The 25,722-nt window shown below is 42.9% G+C and overlaps 3 protein-coding genes across 6 annotated transcripts in view; 2 read left to right on the top strand and 1 right to left on the bottom strand.

Moving 5' to 3' along the window:
* LOC106610073 (zinc finger protein 214) overlaps positions 1 to 25,722 on the bottom strand; it is an 844,054-nt gene that overhangs the window by 184,902 nt on the left and 633,430 nt on the right. The window lies entirely within an intron of this gene.
* Positions 1 to 25,722, top strand: part of LOC106610081 (zinc finger and SCAN domain-containing protein 2) — a 482,712-nt gene that overhangs the window by 328,965 nt on the left and 128,025 nt on the right. The window contains exons 1-2 of one of the 3 annotated variants that reach the window (XM_014209261.2): positions 24,321 to 24,590; positions 25,483 to 25,613. The exons of 1 other annotated variant lie outside the window; for it this stretch is intronic. In XM_014209261.2, coding sequence (XP_014064736.1) covers positions 24,347 to 24,590; positions 25,483 to 25,613 — 375 coding nt within the window. In that variant the 5' untranslated portion in view covers positions 24,321 to 24,346. Of the gene's footprint in view, positions 1 to 24,249; positions 24,591 to 25,482; positions 25,614 to 25,722 lie in introns of those variants that run through there. One more of the 3 variants, XM_045723154.1, reaches the window with a different exon arrangement.
* LOC106610103 (oocyte zinc finger protein XlCOF8.4-like) lies at positions 8,814 to 11,432 on the top strand. The gene is made up of 3 exons (XM_014209272.2): positions 8,814 to 9,304; positions 9,669 to 9,799; positions 10,007 to 11,432. Exons 1-3 carry the CDS (start codon positions 9,022 to 9,024, stop codon positions 11,129 to 11,131), a joined length of 1,539 nt encoding a protein of 512 aa, XP_014064747.2. The 5' UTR covers positions 8,814 to 9,021; the 3' UTR covers positions 11,132 to 11,432.

The following is a 25,722-nucleotide window of genomic DNA, read 5'->3' as shown; positions in this document are numbered from 1 at the left end:
TTTACTTCACCAATTCTGTTGAAAAACGTTTCTTAAACGGAAGCAAACGGAACGAAACAGGGATAAACTTACCTGAATTTGTCCAATGGAAACTCTCGTTTGCAACTGTTGGACGAATGATTACACATTAGATCAGCAAGATGCAGGCAAGAGTGTGCAAGGCAGTATTGAATGTGTCACTGTCTGTCACCTCAAATTTTTCTGTCGACCTGTGTGATACTTTGTAAACTTTCATTCATAGGCTAAGTTGTAGCAACCTAATTATGGGTACAGTGGGGGAAAAAAGTGTTTGATCCCCTGCTGATTTTGTACGTTTGCCCACTTACAAAGAAATTATCAGTTTATAATTTTAATGGTAGGTTTATTAGAACAGTGAGAGACAGAATATCAACAAAAAAATCCAGAAAAATGCATGTCAAAAATGTTATAAAATGATTTGCATTTTAATGAGGGAAATAAGTATTTGACCCCTCTGCAAAACATGACTTAGTACTTGGTGGCAATCACAGAGGTCAGACGTTTGTTGTAGTTGGCCACCAGGTTTGCACACATCTCAGGAGGGATTTTGTCCCACTCCTCTTTGCAGATCTTCTCCAAGTCATTAAGGTTTTGAGGCTGACGTTTGGCAACTCGAACCTTCAGCTCCCTCCACAGATTGTCTATGGGATTAAGGTCTGGAGACTGGCTAGGCCACTCCAGAACCTGAATGTGCTTCTTCTTGAGCCACTCCTTTGTTGCCTTGGCCGTGTGTTTTGGGTCATTGTCATGCTGGAATACCCATCCACGACCCATTTTCAATGCCCTGGCTGAGGGAAGGAGGTTCTCACCCAAGATTTGACAGTACATGGCCCTGTCAAATGATGCGGTGAAGTTGTCCTGTCCCCTTAGCAGAAAACACCCCCAAAGCATAATGTTTCCACCTCCATGTTTGATGGTGGAGATGGTGTTCTTGGGGTCATAGGCAGCATTCCTCCTCCTCCAAACATGGCGAGTTGAGTTGATGCCAAAGAGCTACATTTTGGTCTCATCTGACCACAACACTTTCACCCAGTTGTCCTCCGAATCATTCAGATGTTCATTGGCAAACTTCAGACGGGCATGTATATGTATTCTTGAGCAGGGGGACCTTGTGGGTGCTGCAGGATTTCAGTCCTTCACGGCGTAGTGTGTTACCAATTGTTTTCTTGGTGACTATGGTCCCAGCTGCCTTGAGATCATTGACAAGATCCTCCCGTGTAGTTCTGGGCTGATTCCTCACCGTTCTCATGATCATTGCAACCCCACAAGGTGAGATCTTGCATGGAGCCCCAGGCCGAGGGATATTGACAGTTATTTTGTGTTTCTTCTATTTGCAAATAATCGCACCAACTGTTGTCACCTTCTCACCAAGCTGCTTGACGATGGTCTTGTAGCCCATTCCAGCCTTGTGTAGGTCTACAATCTTGTCCCTGACATCCTTGGAGAGCTCTTTGGTCTTGGCCATGGTGGAGAGTTTGGAATCTGATTGATTGATTGCTTCTGTGGACAGGTGTCTTTTTTACTGCTGCGGTTAGAAGAGTGTGCTCCTAATCTCAGCTCGTTACCTGTATAAAAGACACCTGGGAGCCAGAAATCTTTCTGACTGAGAGGGGGTCAAATACTTATTTCCCTCATTAAAATGCAAATCAATTTATAACATTTTTGACATGCGTTTTTCTCAATATTTTTGTTGTTATTCTGTCTCTCACTGTTCAAATAAACCTAACATTAAAATTATAGACTGATCCTTTCTTTATCAGTGGGCAAACGTACAAAATCAGCAGGAGATCAAATACTTTTTTCCCCCACTGTATAGGGAAAATGTGAGTATCATGTAATAGCCTAAATCTATCAATGTTGCATTGAACTGGGTGAATGGAATTTGAATGACAGTCATCCAATTTGCTGTAATAGAAATAAGGCCATGCTCATGAAAAACAAAAACGTCCTCCCTCATCATAAACGGCACCGACCGCCACTGCTATGACATTAGCTAATTTGGTGACAACTAGTGGTGCGTGGGTCACCTGCACCCGCTAATAACAAATCTGCAACTGCCTGACAGTGCATTTAGAAAGTATTCAGACCCGTTCACTTTTTCCACATTTTGTTACAGCATTATTTTTCCTCATCAATCTACACACCATACCGACAAAGCGAAAAACAGGTATTTAGAATGTTTTGCTAATTAAAAAAATATAAAAACCGAAATACCTTATTTACATAACTATTCAGACCCTTTGCTATGAGACTCGAAATTGAGCTCAGGTGCATCCTGTTTCCATTGATGATCCTTGAGATGTTTCTACAACTTGACTGGAGTCCACCTGTGGTAAATTCAAGTGATTGGACATGATTTGGAAAGGCACACACCTGTCTATATAAGGTCCCACAGTTGACAGTGCATGTCAGAGCAAAAACCATGCAATGAGGTCGAAGGAATTGTCCATAGAGCTCTGAGACAGGATTGTGTTGAGGCACAGATATGGGGGAGGGTAACAAACAATGTTTGCAGCATTGAAGATTTCCAAGATCACAGTGGCCTCTATCATTCTTAAATGGAAGAAGTTTGGAACCACCGAGACCCTTCCTAAAGCTGGCCGCCCGGCCAAACTGAGCAAAAAAGGCCTTGGTCATGGAGGTGACCAAGAACCCGATGGTCACTCTGACAGAGCTCCAGAGTTTGTCTGTGGAGATGGGAGAACCGTCCAGAAGGACAACCATGTCTGCAGCACTCCACCAATCAGGCCTGAATGAGAGTGGCCAGACAGAAGCCACTCCTCAGTAAAAAGCACATGACAGCCCGCTTGGAGTTTGCCAAAAGGAACCTAAAGGACGCTCACACCATGAGAAACAAGATTCTCTGGTCTGATGAAACCAAGATTGAAGTCTTTTGGCCTAAATGCCAAGTGTCACATCTGGAGGAAACCTGGCATCATCCCTACGGTGAAGCATGGTGGTGGCAGCATCATACTGTGGGAATGTTTTTCAGCGGCAGGGACTGGGAGACTAGTCAGGATCGAGGGAAAGATGAAAAGAGCAAAGAACATAGAGATCTTTGATGAAAACCTGTTCCAGAGTGCTCAGGACCTCCGACTGGGGCGAAGGTTCACCTTCCAACAGGACAACGACCCAAAGCACACAGTTAAGACGCAAGAGGGGCTTCGTGAAAAGTCTTTGAATATCCTTGAGTGGCCCAGCCAGAGCCTGGACTTAAACCTGATCAAACATCTCTGGAGAGACCTGAAAATAGCTGTGCAGCAATGCTCCCCATCCAACCTGACAGAGCTTGAGAGGATCCGCAGAGAAGAATGGGAGAAACTCCCCAAATACAGGTGTGCCAAGCTTGTAAGGTCAGAGACTAGAGGCTGCAATCGCTGCCAAAGGTGCTTCAACAAAGTACTGAGTAAATGGTCTGAAAACTTATTGGCTGTGATATTTCAGTATTTTTTTTTTACATTTGCAAAAAAATCAAAAATCTGTTTTTGCTTTGTCATTATAGGGTATTGTGTGTAGATTGATGAGGGGGAAAATAATTTAAACAATGTTAAAATAAGGTTGTAATGTACCAAAATGTGGAAACAGTGAATGGGTCTGAATACTTTACGAAGTTTGTTGGAACCTCTCCAGCGCGCTGACAATAAATAATGATTCATTTAAGATTGACTTCGAGTGTCCCTGTGTAAGAATTTCCACAACAGTAGTCTTTCGGGAAGTCTGTCTTCTCCTTCAGAGTCTCGTCTAATGCCTGGTAACTGGGTTCATAAAAGCCTGGACCTGGGTCTAGCCTTCCTCAGCTACCCCACCAATATAAACAGGGTCAGGATGGGTATTCACCACAAGAGGTACCTAGCCTATAACACAGCACACAATCCCAACAACACCCAAACAATGGCAAGAGGTCAAGGTGGGAGCTCAAAGACTAACGACCTGAGGGTGGTGGCTGCTTCTGCTACCTCCTCTGGTGTCATTGGGTCACAACATGGGAGCATTAGGATGGATGCAGACAATACATACGCCTTCCCCACGTGTGGGAAGCGCTTCGCTGAGGTGAACTATGTGAAGAAGCACCAGAACATTCACATCAAGGAGAGGCCCTTCAAGTGTAAGCTATGTTACAAGAGCTTCTCCTTCCTGAGTTACCTTATCAAACATAGGAGTGTTCACAATTGGGAGACATCATAGCAGTGTGAATTGAGATTTACACATGGGATATCTGGGAACCATTCTTTAGCTGACATATTATAGTTATCATGTGAAATGTCTTGGGGTAAGAGGGTAATTGACCACATATTCCACATTAACCCTTGGTTAATAGCTGTTTTAGAGAGACAGTAAACCCAGGCTAGAACAAGTATAGTTGAATATTTACCTTACTGAGGTGAGGTAGATGGAATAAAGTCATTCATTATTTTCTACTCTATTCTTGCTAACACACTGTTCTTTTCTAAACAAATCTGCTCTCAAATCTGCTCTCAGAAAGATACTGATCATAGGAGATTTGATGTGTAATGTGATAAGCAGTACCATAATTCCAAGAACAGCGCGCATACATTTTTCATTTAACCACACCCTTTGCGCTATTATGCCAATGTGAGGGAAATGTTATGTTTATTTATCAAATCAATGCTACTTTCTAATAACTAATTAGAAAGATTCATGCAGGTGACTGACTGATCGTGTATGGAGGAATCCTCACTATCACTGTTCCTCAACTTGGCAGAACGCCCAGTATATTGCTATGGGAACAACCGAGGTATCTCAGTTTCAAGATCTCAACTTGGAGAGAGAGAAAGCCTCGTGAGGTATTGGGCAGTCACATGTGCGAGCCACCGGTAGTGATTAATTAATTATGCTAAATCATGCAAATATAACTTGTCTGTGTATAGCCGTACATTAGACAACTGCTGGGACCGCCTCAACGGAGCTTCTGATAGACCTGTACGGTGTGCAGAGTTTGTTGTAACCTCTCCAGCTTGCTGATAATAAAGTGATTAATTTAGCATAATAGCATAAGAGCTGCCGCTTTCAAGGAGCGGGACACTAATCTGGACGCTTATAAGAAATCCCGCTATGCCCTCAGACGAACCATCAAACAAGCAAAGCGTCAATACAGAATTAAGATTGAATCCTACTACACCGGCTCTGACGTTCGTCGGATGTGGCAAGGCTTGAAAACTATTACGGACTACAAAGGGAAACCCAGACGCGAGCAGCCTAACAGACGCCAGCAGCCTAACAGACGCGAGCAGCCTAACAGACGCGAGCAGCCTAACAGACGAGCGAAATGCCTTTTATGCTGGCTTTAAGGCAAGCACCATCTGTTCTGGATGACTGTGTGATAACGCTCTCGGTAGCCGACGTGAGCAAGAGCTTTAAACAGGTCAACATTCACAAAGCCGCGGGGCCAGACGGATTACCAGGACGTGTACTCAAAGCATGCACGGACCAACTGGCAAGTGTCTTCACTGACATTTTCAACCTCTCCCTGACCGAGTCTGTAATACCTATGTTTCAAGCAGACCACCATAGTCCCTGTACCCAAGGAATTGAAGGTAACCTGCCTAAATGATTGCCGCCCGTAGCACTCACGTCGGTAGCCATGAAGTGCTTTGAAAGGCTGGTCATGGCTCACATCAACAGCATCCTCCCGGATACCCTTGACCCAATTCGCATACCGTCCCAACAGATCTGCAGATGACGCAATCTTAATCGTACTCCACACTGCCCTTTCCCACCTGGACAAAATTAACACCTATGTGAGAATGCTGTTCATTGACTACAGCTCAGCTTTCAACACCATATTGCCCACAAAGTTCATCACTAAGCTAAGGACCCTGGGACTAAACACCTCCCTCTGCAGCTGGATGTTGGACTTCCTGACGGGCTGCCCCCCAGGTGGTAAGGGTAGGCAACAACACGTCTGCCTCAGGGGAGTGTACGTAGTCCCCTCCTGTACTCCCTGTTCACCCATGACTGCATGGCCAAACGACTCCAACGCCATCATTAAGTTTGCTGACGACACAACAGTGGTGGGCCTGATCACCGACAACGATGAGACAGCCTATAGGGAGGAGGTCAGAGAACTGTCAGTGTGGTGCCAGGACAACAACCTCTCCCTCAGTATGAGCAAGACAAAGGAGATGATCGTGGACTACAGGAAAAGGCGGGCCGAACAGGCCCCCATTAACATCAACGGCGCTGTAGTGGAGCGGATCGAGAGTTTCAAGTTCCTTGGTGTCCACATCACCAACAAATGATTATGGTCCAAACACACCAAAACAGTCGGAAGAGGGCACGACAAAACCTTTTACCCCTCAGGAGACTGAAAAGATTTGGCATGGGTCCCCAGATCCTCAAAAAGTTCTACAGCTGCACCATCAAGAGCATCCTGACCGATTGCATCACCACCTGGTATGGCAACTGCTCGGCATCTTACCGTAAGGCGCTACAGAGGGTAGTACGTACGGCTCAGTACATCACTGGGGCCAAGCTCCCTGCCATCCAGGACCTATATAATAGGCGGTGTCAGAGGAAAGCCCATAATATTGTCAGAGACTCCAGTCACCCAAGTCATAGATTGTTTTCTCTGCTACCGCACGGCAAGCGGTACCGGAGCGCCAAGTCTAGGACCATAAGGCTCCTTAACAGCTTCTACCCCCAAGCCATAAGACTGCTGAACAATTAATCAAATGGTTACCACTATTTTCATTGACAACCCCCCCCCCATCCGTTTTGTTACCAAAGCCTCTTATACCACCCACCACTGCGACTTGTATGCTCTTGTCAGCTGGCCCTCTCTACATATTCGTCGCCAGACCCACTGGCTCCAGGTCATCTATAAATCTATGCTAGGTAAAGCTCCGCCTTATCTCAGCTCACGATAACAACACCCACCTGTAGCACGCGCTCCAGCAGGTATATCTCACTGGTCATCCCCAAAGCCAACACCTCCTTTGGCGGCCTTTCCTTCCAGTTCTCTGCTGCCAGTGACTGGAACAAATTGCAAAAAAAAAATAAAAAAATAAAAATCGCTGAAGCTGGAGACTTATATTTCCCTCACCAACTATAAACATCAGCTATCTGAGCAGCTAACCGATCGCTGCAGCTGTACAGTCCATCTGGGTTCACCCCGCTCCTCCGCTCTCTCCACTGGCTTCCAGTCGAAGCTCGCATCCGCTACAAGACCATGGTGCTTGCCTACGGAGCTGTGAGGGGAACGGCACCTCCGTACCTTCAGGCTCTGATCAGGCCCTACACCCAAACAAGGGCACTGCGTTCATCCACCTCTGGCCTGCTCGCCTCCCTACCTCTGAGGAAGCACAGTTCCCGCTCAGCCCAGTCAAAACTGTTCGCTGCTCTGGCACCCCAATGGTGGAACAAGCTCCCTCACGACGCCAGGACAGCGGAGTCAATCACCACCTTCCGGAGACACCTGAAACCCCACCTCTTTAAGGAATACCTGGGATAGGATAAAGTAATCCTTCTAACCCCCCCTTAAAAGATTTAGATGCACTATTGTAAAGTGGTTGTTCCACTGGATATTATAAGGTGAATGCACCAATTTGTAAGTCGCTCTGGATAAGAGCGTCTGCTAAATGACTTAAATGTTAAATCTGTAAATAGCCCACCCAATCTACCTACCTCATCCCCATATTGTTTTATTTACTTTTCTGCTCTTTTGCACACCAGTATCTCTACTTGCACATCATCATCTGCTCATTTATCACTCCAGTGTTAATCTGCAAAATTGTAATTACCTCGCTACTATGACCTATTTATTGCCTACCTCCTCACACCATTTGCACACAATGTATATAGACTTTATTTTTTCTATTGTATTGACTGTTCGCTTGTTTATTCCATGTGTAACTGTTGTTGTTTGTGTCACACTGCTTTGCTTTATCTTGGCCAGGTCGCAGTTGTAAATGAGAACTTGCTCTCAACTGGCCTACCTGGTTAAATAAAAGTGAAAAAATAAATAAAAATAGTCTCCCAGTTTAACTCACCCAGTAGATGGCGGTAATACACCTTTTTGTTGTAGTCTGCCAATAAAAACTAAACTAAAGTAAATGGAATTCCGTCTCTATTGAATAGTTTTATCATCCGGCAAATCTAATAAGAGTGACCTACTATGTAGGCATATTAATATTGTTATGTAAAATCGTGAGAATGGGTGTAGTAGTGTGATTTTGCTGGGTTCCAGTCTACTTGGGAATGGGCAGGAATGTAATAGACCAGGTAGCCAAAGGGCTTTAAAACTATAAACTATATATAATTGATATTCCCGCTCCACTGGGTAGAGGTGAGGCCAAATAGAGTGGAAGCTGGTGGGAGGAGCTATAAGAGGACAGGCTCATTGCAATGGCTGGAATGGAATAAATGGAATGTAGTTAAACATGTGGTTTCCATATGCTTGATACCATTCAATTCATTACATTCAAGCCATTACAATGAGTCTGTCATCCTATAGCTCCCCCCACCAGCCTCCATTGGCCAAATGTAAGATTAGAGCTATTATTATACATGTGTGGCAGAACAGGTGGGACAGTGAGCCCAAGGGCTGGAATGTATATGCCCTCTAAAAGGTGGGTGGACCAAGACTCAAAGATCATGTAGGGCTCTTTTTTTTTTTTTTTTTTTTTCCTTAGTAGTACAGGATAAGGCAGGAAGGTTTAGATTTTCCTTAATATTTGTTTATTTATTATTTTAGTTTGTAAACTGTGATGACTACACACTCCAGTACAGTAGGTGGCGGCATGCACCTATAACGGTTGTTTGCGGACCGCCATAACACCATAAACCTTAGTAAACGAAAGTGTTCAGTGACCAAGAGCAATTTAATTGTTGTTAGACGTTTAACACCCTGGAACTCAAAATAAGATTAATTTAACCGCACAGTATCACATACTTACTCCCGGTATTATTTACATTTCATTGGAGACGACTTGGTTGATAGATGTGAACTAGGTAACGCTAGCTAGCTGCTAAAGTTAGCTAACAATGGCTAACTGTATGGTTTTTCACACTCAAATAGCCTCCATCATGGAGGTGCTAGCGAATGCAGCCGTGGCGGAGATCTGTAAACTCGTAGACGACGACTATGCAGTGTTTCGTTTGGAAATAACTCAAAGCCAGAAAGAAAACAAGGCATTGCGGAGGAAACTACAGCAACTAGAAATTAAGGAGGCACGGGACCGAGCAGACAGGACAACGCGAGAGCGCGTCCTCGCCAGTCATCCCAGTAATGTCAAGATCCTCGACCGATACAGAGGAAAGGCTAAATGTACATTTTGTCGGAAGCTGCACGGGGTGTCTCCTTTCATATAGAGCTCAGTGCTTGTCGCCCCGTTCCCCTCTGCATGTGTTCAGATGTGTTACCCAGAATTTGGTCTTGGTCTGTTTTTGGATAGTATGCAATAATTCCCCATCTTGTGCATAGACACTATCATATTCTAACCAGATTCTTGATTTATTGCATTTCCAATTATTTACTAAATGAAAACAATGTGATGCATGGAACATAATACATCAATCAATAAGTAGTATACCAAGAAATTATAAGTGTTACCTTACATCCTTGCCAATTCTACACAGTGTCAATAGAATACAATATACCTAACCACCTCTTTTCCTCCAATCACTCTCAGGTGAAGGACATCTCACTGGAGGCCACAGGATCTCTGTGAAGCCAGCAGAACAAAATACATGGAGAGATGACCAACCAATCACTGTTGATGAGGGGAGTGGAACCTCAACCCAGCATGTTATCATGATAGAGGTTAGTGTAATAGTGTTATATAAAACATGAGTTACTTTGTAAATGAAATGTGGACAGTTTATTTCAGAAAGGCCCCCCTCAGCTATTCACTAGCTTCCATGTACATCCTTATTTATCTGCCATAAGGGAGCTTTTTAGACTTCCCTACGATATTGTTATCCAATTCAACCCATGTACCTGTAACAACCTCCTCTCTTCTTGTGTCAGTCTGCAGATGCAGAGGACGCAGGTCCTGGGGTCAAGCAGGAGATGACTGAAGGAGAGGAGGACCCATGGCACAGCAGAAACATCCAGACTGGAGCGGCTGGAGCGCCCCCTGTAGCCACGGAGAACCCCACCACCGCCCAAGAGCAGTCCAGGACCCAATGCAGCATTATGGAGGTCAGTGGAACGCTGAACACCATCCTCAAGTCAGAGACAGACACCAAGACTTTAACGGGGATAAACCGACTGGGCTGTCCACCTGCTCCACGCGCAGAGTATTTACTTTACGGCAACCTGAGCCCGAGGACTGTTCTGTCCCATCGGGACTCAGGTGACACTTTACAGACTGTCAATGATCCCTCGTGTTCATACGCTACAGAGACAGAGATGATACCTGGTGACATGCCTGTGGTATTAGATACACAGACTAATCCAATGAAAGTGGACTGGAACCAGTACAGTAGTAGTGTATACTCTGAAGGGTGCCGAGATAAGAAAGGTGAGGGTCTGGTCGTAGATGAGGTGACTGTGAAAGTGGAGGGCGACGTTTCTCTGACATGGAATGCATACGAAACTCACTTAGAAGGACACTTGCAGGACAACACCAGTGACTTCTTAGACTACAGAGAAAACTTAGAGACAAATCTAAATGTCGCAACCCACTCCCCTTTACACGCGTTCAAGGATCGCGACCCATTATCCATGTCGATGGGGCCTTCCGATTCACACAGGGAACAAAAGGCCAAGGCGCGGGGAGTGGGAGCCACATCAGGCAAAAGTAAAGAGAAACGGTTCCTCTGCATGTTCTGTAACAAAGGCTTCCGCTGCCCCCAGAAGGTGGAGATCCACCAGAGGGTTCACACAGGGGTGAAACCCTTCAGCTGTACCCAGTGTCACATGTGCTTCGCCCAGGCATGCACCCTGAAAAGGCACCAGAGGGTCCACACAGGGGAGAAACCCTTCAGCTGTACCCAGTGTCACATGTGCTTCGCCCAGGCTGGTGACCTGAAGAGGCACCAGAGGGTCCACACGGGAGAGAGGCCTTTCGCCTGTGCGCACTGCGGGAAGAGGTTCTCAGAGAAGAGCTACCTCAGGTTACACCAGCAGAAAAAACACTCCACTCTATAACAAACACTTATATCAAAGGACAAAGATACATTTTTGTTGTCATCAGAAAATATCCACAGATGCATTTGGATATTCCTGGGTAGAATATTACATCCAGACATTGTGTTAAGGAATACTGTATATACAGTCCCTACAGTGCATTTGGAAAGTATTCAGACCCCTTGACTTTTTCCACATATTGTTACATTACAGCCTTATTCTAAAATAATTTAAATCATTTTTCCCCTCAATCTACACACAATACCCATAATGACAAAGCAAAAAAACATGTTTTAGAAATTTTTGCAAATGTATTAAAAATCAACTGAAATATCACATTTATATAAGTATTCAGACCCTTTACTCAGTACTTCGTTGAACACCTTTGGCAGCAATTACAGCTTCAAGTCTTCTTGGGTATGACGCTACAAGCTTGGCACACCTGTATTTGGGGAGTTTCTCCGATACATCTCTGCAGATCCACTCTAGCGCTATCAGGTTGGATGGGGAGCATTGCTACACAGGTATTTTCAGGTCTCTCCAGAGATGTTCGATCGGGTTCAAGTCCAGGCTCTGGCTGGGCCACTCAAGGACATTCAGAGACTTGTCCCGAAGCAACTGCTGCGTTGTCCTGTTGGAAGGTGAACCTTCGCCCCCAGTCTGAGGTCCTGAGCGCTGTGGAGCAGGTTTTCATCAAGGATCTCTCTCTGTACTTTGCTCTTTTCATCTTTCCCTCAAACCTGACTAGACTCCCAGTCCCTGCTGCTGAAAAATGGTGCCAGGTTTTCTCCAGACATGATGCTTCGCATTCAGGACAAAGAGTTCAATCTTGGTTTCATCAGACCAGAGAATCTTGTTTCTAGAGTCCTTTAGGTGCCTTTTGGAAACTCCAAGCAGGATGTCATGTGCCTTTTACTGAGGAGTGGCTTCTGTCTGGCCACTCTACCATAAAGTCCTGATTAGTGGAGTGCTGCAGAGATGGTTGTCCTTCTGGAAGTTTCTCCCATCTCCACAGAGGAACTCTGGAGCTCTGTCAGAGTGACCATCGGGTTCTTGGTCACCTCCCTGACCAAAGCCCTTCTCCTCTGATTGCTGAGTTTGGCCGGGCGGCCAGCTCTAGGAAGAGTCTTGGTGGTTCCAAACTCCTTCCATTTAATATTTATGGAGGCCACTGTGTTCTTGGGGACCTTCAATGCTGCAGACATTTTTTGGTACCCTTCCCCATATCTGTGCCTCGTAACAATCCTGTCTCGGAGTGCTACGGACAATTCCTTCGACCTCATTGCTTGGTTTTTGTTCTGACATGCACTGTCAACTGTGGGACCTTATATAGACAGGTGTGTCCCTTTCCAAATCATGTCCAATCAATTGAATATACCACAGGTGGACTCCAAGTTGTAGAAACATCAAGGATGATCAATGGAAACAGGATGCAACTGAGCTGAATTTCGAGTCTCATAGCAAAGGGTCTGAATAATTATGTAAATAAGGTGTTTTTTTTATTTTTAATACATTTGCTAAAACGGTTTTTGCTTTGTCATTATGGAGTATTGTGTGTAGAGTTAGGATTTATTTAATACGTTTTAGAATAAGGCTGTAACGTAACAGTGTAAAGTCAAGGGGTCTGAATACTTTCCAAATGCACTGTAGCTCCTTTCATATTTCTTTTGATCCTGACCACTGGTGGGAAAAGTACTCAAGTTATATGTGAGTATAAGTAAAGATACCTTAATAGAAAATGACTCAAGTGAAAGTGACCCAGTAAAATACTACTTGAGTAAGTCTAAAAGTATTTGGTTTTAAATATACTTAAGTATTGATAATTTCTAATTCCTTAAATTATGCAAACCAGACAGCGCAAGGTTGTTTTTTATTTTATTTATGGAGAGCCAGGGACACACTACAAACAAAGCATTTGTGTTTAGTGCATCTGCCAGATCAGAGGTAGTAGGGATGACCAGGGATGTTCTCTTGATAAGTGTGTGAATTGGACTATTTTCCTGTCAAAATGTACTTTTGGGTGTCAGGGAAAATGTATGGAGTAAAAAGTACATTTTCTTTACGAATGTAGTAAAGTAAAAGTTGTCAAAAATAGAAATAGTAAAGTACAGATGTTTCGTGGAGGTTTATCCTGGGGTGACGTTTTGATAACCATGTAAATCTCTCAGACAAGGTGAATTTGATCAATATATTCAGCTCTATTTACTCTGATTCTAAAATGCTAATTAGCATCAAAGTAGACATCATGCAAGACTACAAATCCCTGCAAAGCCATCTCTAGCTGACACCTTTGCTAACTGGTTTGTGTCAATTTAAAACTAGCAGAAGACAGTTCACAGAATTTTAAATTTTAAAGAAATGTAGCCAATTTATATTATACAGGCGAATATATTGATAAGTCACCTTGTCCTCGAGATTTACACCATTATCAAAACGTCACGCCTAGGTAAGCCTACATGAAACACAGCCCTTATTTGAAGTGTTTCTTAAATCCCCTATGGGAAAAAACAATTGGGAAAAGTTCCTTGTTTGACCGCTAGGTTATATGGGTATTATGACTCCTACTATGGTACTCTACATGGAACTGGATGAGGTGAACTGAGGAAAGAATGAGTATGATGAGGCAGAGTAGATGATATAGTGATGGATGGTGTGATGGTGTCTGTAAAAATGCTTCACTGATGAAGAGTGACATCCTTATGTTGTTTGATGCTGGTGTTTTATAATGAGGAAATTATAGTGCCTTAATTCATGTTTACTTGACATGAAGTGGTGAAGATATGTGTAATGTTAAACCTTTTCCGAAGTATTCAACAATTCATTTTATCAAAGCGAGGGTACCAGATTTACAGAAAATGTAAAGTGTTACCATAGTGAGAAGTTATTCTACTTGTTACAGGTATAGTTTTGTGAAATAAAGTACATTGAGTGTACAGTATGACCATGGTGTTGAAATTAAATACAAAATTGACTGACTTGGTCATTTTTGTGTCATTGCAGTGACTGAGTTTTGTATATCAGTCGAACCAAAACATACTTAATTCTTGAATCAACACATATGGATTTGTCCGGTTTTGCTGGCGGGAGAGCCAGGACCTCTGACGCGGCTGGTCACAAACCCAGGATCAGGAGCCTCCGCGCTTCCGTCCCAAGTCGGAAGCAGGATCTCATATTATATACTGATGAAGTAATATAGCTACAGGTTAATCTGCCTCACCTAAAGCCCATTCTGGTGGGAAGCTGCTATAGACCACCGAGTGCAAACAGTCAGTATCTGGATAATGTGTGAAATGCTTGATAATGCATGTGCCATCAGAGATTTTCTGGGTGATTTAAATATTGACTGGCTTTCATCAAGCTGCCCACTCAAGAAAAAGCTTCAGACTGTAACCAGTGCCTGCAACCTGGTTCAGGTTATCAGTCAACCTACCAGGGTAGTTACAAACAGCACAGGATTGAAATCAACATGTATTGATCACATCTTTACTAATGCTGCAGAAATTTGCTTGAAAGCAGTATCCGGATCTAGTGATCACAATATAGTAGCCATATCTAGGAAAACCAAAGTTCCTACAGGCTGGGCCTAATATTGTATGACCTCTTATACACTAAGTTTTGTAGTGATTCCTATGTTATTGATGTAAAGAATCTGTTGGTCCGTGGTGTGTAATGAGGAGCAGACAGACACTGCACTTGACATATTTCTGAAATTGCTTATTCCAGTTGCTAATCAGCATGCACCCATTAAGAAAATGACAAAAAACTTAAATCCCCTTGGATTGATGAGGAATTGAAAAATGGTATGGTTGAGAGGGATGAGGCAAGAGGAATGGCAAATAAGTCTGGCTGCGCAGCCGATTGGCAAACTTATTGAAAAATCATGTTACTAAATTGAATAAATAGAAGAAACTACACTATGAAACAAAGATTAATGATAGTAAAATAGCCGACCAATCAGTCGGTTACCAACCCTTAAACTTTTTGAAAAAATTGTGTTTGACCAGATACAATGCTATTTTACAGTAAACAAATCAACAAACTTTTTGCACGCTTATAGGGAAGGACGTTCAACAAGCATAGCATTTACAGAAATGACTGATTGGCTAAGAGAAATTGATGATAAGATTGTGGGGACTGTTTTGTTAGACTTCAGTGCGGCTTTTGGCATTATCGATCATAGTCTGCTGCTGGAAAAACTTGTTATGGTTTTACACCCCATGCTATAATGTGGATAAAGAGTTACCTGTCTATCAGAACACATAGGGTGCTCTTTAATCGAAGCCTCTCCGACATAATCCAGGTAGAGTCAGGAAGTCCTTAAGGAAGCTGTCTAGCCCCATTTAGTTTTTTCAATCTTTACTAATCAAATCAAATTTATTTATATAGCCCTTCGTACATCAGCTGATATCTCAAAGTGCTGTACAGAAACCCAGCCTAAAACCCCAAACAGCAAGCAATGCATGTGAAAGAAGCACGGTGGCTAGGAAAAACTCCCTAGGAAAAACTCCCTAGAAAGGCCAAAAACCTAGGAAGAAACCTAGAGAGGAACCAGGCTATGAGGGGTGGCCAGTCCTCTTCTGGCTGTGCAGGGTGGATATTATAACAGAACATGGTCAAGATGTTAAAATGTTCATAAATGACCAGCATGGTCAAATAATAATAATCATAGTAGTTGTCGAGGGTGCAACAAGCACGTCCGGTGAACAGGTCAGGGTTCCATTGCCGCAGGCAGAACAGTTGAAACTGGAGCAGCAGCACGGCCAGGTGGACTGGGGACAGCAAGGAGTCATCATACCAGGTAGTCCTGAGGCATGGTCCTAGGGCTCAGGTACTCCGAGAGAAAGACAGAAAGAGAGAAAGAGAGAATTAGAGAGATCATATTTAAATTCACACAGGACACCGGATAAGACAAGAGAAATACTCCAGATGTAACAGACTGACCCTAGCCCCCCGACACAAACTACTGCAGCATAAATACTGGAGGCTGAGACAGGAGGGATCAGAAGACACTGTGGCCCCATCCGATGATACCCCCGGACAGGGCCAAACAGGCAGGATATAACCCCACCCACTTTGCCAAAGCACAGCCCCCACACCACTAGAGGGATGTCTCCAACCACCAACTTACCGTCCTAAGACAAGGCCGAGTATAGACCACAACGATCTCCGCCATGGCACAACCCAAGGGGGGGCGCCAACCCAGACAGGAAGACCACGTCAGTGACTCAACCCACTCAAGTGACGCACCCCTCCCATGGACGGCATGGAAGAACACCAGTAAGCCAGTGACTCAGCCCCTGTAAAATGGTTAGAGGCAGAGAATCCCAGTGGAAAGAGGGGAACCGGCAAGGCAGAGACAGCAAGGGCGGTTCGTTGCTCCAGCCTTTTCGTTCACCTTCACACTCCTGGGCCAGACTATACTTAATCATAGGACCTACTGAAGAGATAAGTCTTCAGTAAAGACTTAAAGGTTGAGACTGAGTCTGCGTCTCTCACATTGGTAGGCAGACCATTCCATAAAAATGGAGCTCTATAGGAGAAAGCCCTACATCCAGCCGTTTGCTTAGAAATTCTAGGGACAATTAGGAGGCCTGCGTCTTGTGACCGTAGCGTACGTGTAGGTATGTACGGCAGGACCAAATCGGAAAGATAGGTAGGAGCAAGCCCATGTAATGCTTTGTAGGTTAGCAGTAAAACCTTGAAATCAGCCCTTGCCTTAACAGGAAGCCAGTGTAGGGAGGCTAGCACTGGAGTAATATGATCAAATTTTTTGGTTCTAGTCAGGATTCTAGCAGCCGTATTTAGCACTAACTGAAGTTTGTTTAGTGCTTTATCCGGGTAGCCGGAAAGTAGAGCATTGCAGTAGTCCAGCCTAAAAGTAACAAAAGCATGGATACATTTTTCTGCGTCATTTTTGGACAGAAAGTTTCTGATTTTTGCAATGTTACGTAGATGGAAAAAAGCTGTCCTTGAAACAGTCTTGATATGTTCTTCAAAAGAGAGATCAGGGTCCAGAGTAACACCGAGGTCCTTCACAGTTTAATTTGAGACGACTGTACAACCATCCAGATTAATTGTCAGATTCAACAGAAGATCTCTTTGTTTCTTGGGACCTAGAACAAGCATCTCTGTTTTGTCCGAGTTTAAAAGTAGAAAGTTTGCAGCCATCCACTTCTTTATGTCTGAAACACAGGCTTCTAGTGAGGGCAATTTTGGGGCTTCACCATGTTTCATTGAAATGTACAGCTGTGTGTCGTCCGCATAGCAGTGAAATTTAACATTATGTTTTCGAATGACATCCCCAAGTGGTAAAATATATAGTGAAAACAATAGTGGTCCTAAAACGGAACCTTGAGGAACACCGAAATTTACAATTGATTTGTCAGAGGACAAACCATTCACAGAGACAAACTGATATCTTTCCGACAGATAAGATCTAAACCAGGCCAGAACTTGTCCATGTAGACCAATTTGGGTTTCCAATCTCTCCAAAAGAATGTGGTGATCGATGGTATCAAAAGCGGCACTAAGATCTAGGAGCACGAGGACAGATGCAGAGCCTCGGTCTGACGTCATTAAAAGGTCATTTACCACCTTCACAAGTGCAGTCTCAGTGCTATGATGGGGTAGTTTTTTATAATTTCTGGGTCAAGATTCGGCTTTTTCAAGAGAGGCTTTATTACTGCCACTTTTAGTGAGCTTGGTACACATCCGGTGGATAGAGAGCCGTTTATTATGTTCAACATAGGAGGGCCAAGCACAGGAAGCAGCTCTTTCAGTAGTTTAGTTGGAATAGGGTCCAGTATGCAGCTTGAGGGTTTGGAGGCCATGATTATTTTCATCATTGTGTCAAGAGATATAGTAATAAAACACTTTAGTATCTCCCTTGATCCTAGGTCCTGGCAGAGTTGTGTAGACTCAGGACAATGGAGCTTTGGAGGAATACCCAGATTTAAAGAGGAGTCCGTAATTTGCTTTCTAATGATCATGATCTTTTCCTCAAAGAAGTTCATAAATGTATTACTGCTGAAGTGAAAGCCATCCTCCATTTGCGAAGGCTGCTTTTTAGTTAGCTTTGCGACAGTATCAAAAATAAATTTCGGATTGTTCTTATTTTCCTCAATTAAGTTGGAAAAATAGGATGATCGAGCAGCAGTGAGGGCTCTTCGATACTGCACGGTACTGTCTTTCCAAGCTAGTCGGAAGACTTCCAGTTTGGTGTGGCGCCATTTCCGTTCCAATTTTCTGGAAGCTTGCTTCAGAGCTCGTGTTTTTCTGTATACCAGGGAGCTAGTTTCTTATGACAGATGTTTTTAATTTTTAGGGGTGCAACTGCATCTAGGGTATTGCGCATTGAGTTCCTTGGTTAGGTGGTTAACTGATTTTTGTCCTCTGACGTCCTTGGGTAGGCAGAGGGAGTCTGGAAGGGCATCAAGGAATCTTGAATTGCCACTGGCTTTGAGGAAAGCCAGAGTGTCTATGTATGTGGATGACTCAACACTATACACGTCAACTACTACAGCGACTGAAATGTTAGTTTCAGAGTGGGTGGCAAGGAATAAGTTAGTCCTACATATTTCTAAAACTAAAAGCATTGTATTTGGGACAAATCATTCTCTAATCCTGTAATAAATAATGTGGAAATTGAGCAAGTTGAGGTGACTAAACTGCTTGGAGTAACCCTGTATTTTAAACTGTCATGGTCAAAACATATTGATACAACAGTAGCTAAGATGGGGAGAAGTATGTCCATAATAAAGCACTGCTCTACCTTAACAGCACTATCAACAAGGCAGGTCCTACAAACCCTAGTTTTGTCACACCTGGACTACTGTTCAGTCATGTGGTCAGGTGCCACAAAAAAGAACAGGGCCGCATGGCTGGCCCTTGGATGTACACAGAGAGCTAATGTTAATAATATGCATGTCAATTTCTCCTGGCTCAAAGTGGAGGAGAGATTGACTTCATCACTACTTTTATTTATGAGAGGTATTGACATGTTGAATGCACCGAGCTGTCTGTTTCAAGTACTGGTGCACAGCTCGGACATCCATGCATACCCCACAAGACATGTCACAAGAGGTCTCAGTCCCCAAGTCCAGAACAGACTACGGGAGGAGCACAGTACTACATAGAGCCATGACTACATGGAACTCTATTCCACATCAAGGAACTCATGCAAGCAGTGAAATTAGATTTTAAAAATAGATTAAAAAAAATAAAAAATCATATGCAACAGCAGGGACTGTAAAGCAACACAAACATACATGATAAAATATGCAATATACACACACATGGATTTTGTACTGTAGATATGGTAGTTGTGGAGTAGGGGCCTGAGAGCACAGTGTGTTATGAAAACTGTAAATGTATTGTAATGATTTTAAAATTGTATAAACTGCCTTAATTTCACTGGAACTCAGGAAGAGTAGCTGCTGCCTTGGCAAATACAAATCACAAGGGATAGAGACTCCACCACCATCACACAGAACACAACCAGTGGACAGGTGGACTGAACAACCTCAGTCCTGGTGGTCATCAGAGTGACAGAGGCTCCAGTCAGGGATCCAGTCTGCAGCACAGACCCTTCTCTTCACAGTCTCAGTGCAGGGATGAAGCAGGGCCTGGGGCTGATAGAGATAGACCCTCCTGTTCCTACGATACAAACACCACAGTATCCATGATGAACAAAGCAGGTCACCCTGAGATTCAGCCTTCACAGAGAGTGGCGAGTGGAACCCCCTGGTGGTAGTCATTCAGGAAGTGCCTAGTGGCTCAGTTCATAGAAAGCCTGGGCTTGGACCTGGGTCTAGCTTTCCTCAGCTGCCTCATGGTTACTGCATCGATACAGAATGTCAGGGTGGGCGTTCACCACGAGGTACCTAGCCGATAACACAACACACAATCCCAACACCCAAACAATGGCAAGAGATCAAGGAGGGAGCTCAAACACTGACCACCTGAGGGTGGTGGCTCCTGCTTCTACCTCCTCTGGTGTCATTGGGTCACAACGTTGGAGGCGGAGCATTAGGACGGACGCAGACAAGCCGTACACCTGCCCCACGTGTGGGAAGCGCTTTACTTAGGCAAACTACGTGAAGAAGCAACAGACCGTTCACAAGTGCAAACAATGTTACAAGAGCGTCTTCTTCCTGACTAACCTTACCAGACATGGGAGTGTCCACAATGGGGAGAAATCGTAGCATTGTGGCTTTAGCTGACATATTATAGTCATCATGTGAAGTGTCTTAGGGTAAGAGGGTTTTTTGGATTACTAAATCGCTCAGTTGAGCATCTGGGTATGCCGTCTTTCTCACATGATACAGACTTGTTGTTTGGTGTGCTGGCATAGCCAAAACACTCATTGAAGTTTAACACTCTCTACATTTGGTTTTGCCTATGTAATTTGCCTAACAATTATAAATGTGTCTTTTTTATAACACCTTTATATTATAACACCCCTCCCCCTGACATTATTTGGCATAATCAGGTGGTACCGGTTCCATTATGTACTATAAATAGGTGATCAAATCTGTTAATGAATGAGATTTCATGTTGTCCTTTTGATGTGTTGAAGTTTAATTTGCTTGTTTATTATTTAGAATTAAAATTGTCCTTGGCTTCCTTCAAACTTATAGGTTTCCGTCCTTGCCACTGATGGGATCTGGCCAGCAATTATTTTTCAGTCATTTATGGTAATTTTTCTAAACAACTCTGCTCTGAGCTTAAAAGATACCAGAGAGGATGAGGCTAAATCTGTTGACGAAAAAATGCCCACAAAGTGAGCCATTTTTTCATGGAGGTCAATTCTTCTTTTATTCCTTGTGTTACTATTTCATTTTCAAACTCTGCATCGTTGGGAAGGGCTCGTAAGCAAGCATTTCACAGTAAAGTATACACCAGTTGTTTTGGCGAATGCCACAAATAAAATTGATGAGTGTTGAATTAGGGTCAACAACAAAAAATTGAATTGCTAATTTGCTACATGAGGCTTATTTGAGTGAATATCAGTTTCGTAATTGTTAGGTTGTTGTGGACGCACGTGGCATTTCGGCAATTTACCCAAAAACAACATTAAATTCGAGTTGTGCCTGTTGTCATAGTGATACAGTTGAAGTCGGAAGTTTACATACACTTAGGTTGTAGTCATGAAAACTCGTTTTTCAACCACTCCACAAATTTCTTGTTAACAAACTATAGTTTTGGAAAGTCAGTTAGGACATCTACTTTGTGCATGACAGAAGTAATTTTTCCAAAAATTATTTACAGACAGATCATTTCACTTATAATTAACTGTATCACAATTCCAGTGGGTCAGAAGATTACATACACGAAGTTGACTGTGCCTTCAAACAGCTTGGAAAATTCCAGAAAATTAATGTCATGGCTTTAGCAGCTTCTGATAGGCTAATTAAAATAATTTGAGTCAGTTGGAAGTGTACCTGTGGACGTATTTCAAGGCCTACCTTCAAACTCAGTGCCTCTTTGCTTGACATCATGGGAAAATCAAAAGAAATCAGCCAAGACCTCCACAAGTCTGGTTCATCCTTGGGAGCAATTTCCAAACGCCTGAAGGTACCACGTTCATCTGTACAAACAATAGTACGCAAGTATAAACACCATGGGACCACGCAGCCGTCATACCGCTCAGGAAGGAGATGCGTTCTGTCTCCTAGAGATGAACGTACTTTGGTGCGAAAAGTGCAAATCAATCCCAGAACAACAGCAAAGGACCTTGTGAAGATGCTGGAGGTAACAGGTACAAAAGTATCTATATCCACAGTAAAACGAGTCCTATATCGACATAACCTGAAAGGCCGCTCAGCAAGGAAGAAGCCACTGCTCCAAAACTGCCATAAAATCCCAGACTACGGTTGGCAACTGCACATGGGGACAAAGATCGGACTTTTTGGAGAAATGTCCTCTGGTCTGATGAAACAAAAATAGAACTGTTAGGCTATAATGACCATCGTTATCAGGGGTGGCAGCATCATATTGTGGGGGTGGTTTGCTGCAGGAGGGACTGGTGCACTTCACAAAATAGATGGCATCATGAGGAAAGAAAATTATGTGAATATATTGAAGCAACATCTCAAGACATCAGTCAGGAAGTTAAAGCTTGGTCGCAAATGAGTTTTCCTAATGGACAATGACCCCAAGCATACTTCCAAAGTTGTGGCAAAATGGCTTAAGGACAAAGTCAAGGTATTGGAGTGGCCATCACAAAACCCTGACCTCAATCCTATACAAAATGTGTGGGCAGAACTGAAAAAGTGTGTGCGAACAAGGAGGCCTTCCAACCTGACTCAGTTACACTAGCTCTGTCAGGAGGAATGGGCCAAAATTCACCCAACTTAGTGTGGGAAGCTTGTGGAAGGCTACCTGAAACGTTTGACCCAAGTTAAACAATTTAAAGGCAATGCTACTAAATACTAATTGAGTGTATGTAAACTTCTGACCCACTGGGAATGTGATGAAAGAAATAAAAGCTGAAATCAATCATTCTCTCAATTATTATTCTGACATTTCACATTCTTAAAATAAAGTGGTGATCCTAACTGACAAAGGGAATTTTTACTAGGATTAAATGTCAGGAATTGTGAAAAACTGAGTTTAAATGTATTTGGCTAAGGTGTATGTAAACTTCTGACTTCAACTGTAGATGATAGAGAATGCATTTTAGCATGGACATTGCCATTGAAGGCTTCCACTATTTTATAGTAGTCAACTGGGTGGGGATTCCTATGAGCTGGAAGCAATCAGTCAATAAAGAAGAAAATTGACTACTTTAAAATGGAGATCGCCTCAATGGCACTGCCATAGACTGTAAAAATATGCCCATACTGTCACAGACACAAAGATGATGCCATGTTCAAAACAACTGAGAACTCTGAAATCTCAAGACAACTGAGAAGAAAAAAAAAACGGTAATCCATCTTGGAATTCCAAGTCGGGAACTCGGGCCTCTTTCTAGTGCTCTGACATTTCAACCTTTAGATCACTGACGTCATGATTTGACAGTCCCCCCCCCCCCAGTGTTCCCAGTTGTCTTGAAAACACCATCAGTCCTCTATCTTGTTTTTTATTTGTGTACTCTTTTGACATTTTACTGCATTGTTAGGAGCTAATAACATAAGCATTTCGCTGCACTTGCTATATCATTTGCTAAATTGTGTACACGAACAATTACATTTTGATCTCTCTCGTTGGCCTGTTGTTCCCACTTGCGTCGGCCCTCACATTAGCTAGAATGTTCCCACCTGATCTCACCTCCTCCCGCCTGCCTTCCATCTTTAAATACAAGTCTTTCCATTTTTAGAGAGGTCACTCGAATATCTTGCCAATATAATAGACAATGGTTGAAGAGGTTTGATCTGTAATGTAATACGCAGTATCTTATTTCCAGTGGTGTAAAGTACTTAAGTAAAAAATATCTGTACTTTACCATTTCTATTTTTGACAACTTTTACTCAACTATATTCCTAAAGAAAATATGTACTTTTACTCCCATACATTTTACCTGACATCAAAAAGTACTCCTTACATTTAGAATTCTCAGGCAGGACAGCAATATGGTCCAATTCATGCACCTATCAATATAAGGCATTGTAATCCCTACTGCCTCCGATCTGGCGGAATCACTAAACACAAATACTGCATTTGTCAATCATGTCTGAGTGTTGGTGTGCCCCTGTCTGTCCATAAATAAAAATAACAAGAAAGTCGTGCTGTCTTGTTTGCTTAAAATAAGGAATTTGATGTATAGCATTTACTTTTTACTAAAAAGTATGACAATTGAGTACTTTTTCCACCACTGTACATCTAAAACCAGATACTTTTAGACCTTTACTCAATTAGTATTTCACTGGGTGACTTTTACTTGAGTAATTTTCTATTAAGGTATATATACACCTTTACTCAAGTATAACAATTGAGTACTTTTTCCACCAGTGCATATTTTAAGAACAGCGCAAATACCTTTTTTTTTTTTTTAGCCACACCCTTTGAGCTACGACGCCAACCAATAACTTATATTCAGTGTAAACGGAAGTAAACAATGAACAAGAACAATTTCCACGTTAGCGTTTTTATTTAGATGTTTATGAACACAATGGAACTCAAAATATGACTAACTTAACTGCACAGCATCGCATACTTACCCCAGGTAGTGTTTAATTCGCGCTGGAGACTGGATTTTGTTGATAGATGTTATCAAGGTAGGGCTAGCTAGCTGCTATGGTTTTTCACACTCAAATAGCCTCCATCATGGAGGTGCTGGCAAATGCAGCCGTGGCAGAGGTCTGTAAACTCGTCGATGACGACTATGCAGTGTTTCGTTTGGAAATAACTCAAAGCCAGAAAGAAAACAGGGCATTGCGGAGGAAACTACAGCTACTGGAAATGAAGATGACACGGGAGCGCGTTCTCGCCAGTCCCAGTAGTGTCAAGATCCTCGACCGATACAGAGGAATGGCAAGAGGTACATTTTGTAGAAGGCCGAGGCTGCGGGGCCTGTCGCCCCGTTCCCCTCTGCGCATGTGTGACATTAGATGCGTTAACCGAGAGAGGAAGAGGCGAAGCGAGAGTTTCTCAACCCAAAATCTGTCCATCAAAATAAGTCCAGGAAGGCATTTTTGTATGGAGGTAAATGGGTGTCGAATTTGGTCAACATAAAATGTAATGGCTAATTTCCTACGTGAGGCTTATTTGATCAATATACGTTTCATAATTTGGAAAAAACGTCTTTACATCAGAGTTTTTCCTGTTGTCATAGAGATTCATAGAGACTCATCATGGATATAACCCATTTTTAGAATGGACATTGCCATTGAGGGCTTCCACCATTTTAAAGTAGTCAACTGGGTGGGGATTCCTATGAGTTGGGAGCAATCAGCCAAAGAAGAAGAAGAAAATGGACTAATTTAAAATAAATAGAGATAGCCTCAATGGTGCTGCCCATGCTCGCAGACTCTATAATTGCATAGATACAAAGATGAGACATCTATATACCTTCTCCTGCCTGCCTGCCTTCCATCTTTGAGGACATTATTATCAGGGCTGTCACTCGTCATATCTTGTCAATATAATGGACAATCTTTGGTTAACCAATTAACCAGAATTGGGTCTTTGTCAGTTTTTGGATTTTATGCAATAATTCCCCTGATTACTTATCTATCTTGCACAAAGACAGTCCTATTATTTAATCATTGAAAACAATAAGATGCATGGATTATAATCAATCTATAAATAGTATATCAACCAGTTATGCGAAGTGTTACCTTACCTAGAATTCTAAAACTGTCAACAGTGTGTAGCGTTGAGCATTGACAGTAGCTAACCTTACCACCTCTTTCTTCCAATCACTGTCTCAGGTGAAGGACATCTCACTGGAGGCCACAGGAGCTTTGTGAAGCCAGCGGGACACAATACATGGAGAGATGACCAACCAATCACTGTTGATGAGGGGAGTGGAACCTCAACCCAGCAAGTTATAGTGATAGAGGTTAATGTAATAGTATTACATCAAATTTACAGTACATCAAATGTGTCCAGTTTATTTCAGAAAGGCTCCCCTCCGCTATTCACTTGCTTACATGTACTGTACATCCTTA

This window comes from Salmo salar, chromosome ssa08 (assembly GCF_905237065.1).
Source record: "Salmo salar chromosome ssa08, Ssal_v3.1, whole genome shotgun sequence".
Classification (NCBI taxonomy): Eukaryota; Metazoa; Chordata; class Actinopteri; order Salmoniformes; family Salmonidae; genus Salmo; species Salmo salar.
The sequence above is the reverse complement of the archived record's forward strand: the minus strand, read 5'-3'. Positions and strand labels throughout refer to the sequence as shown.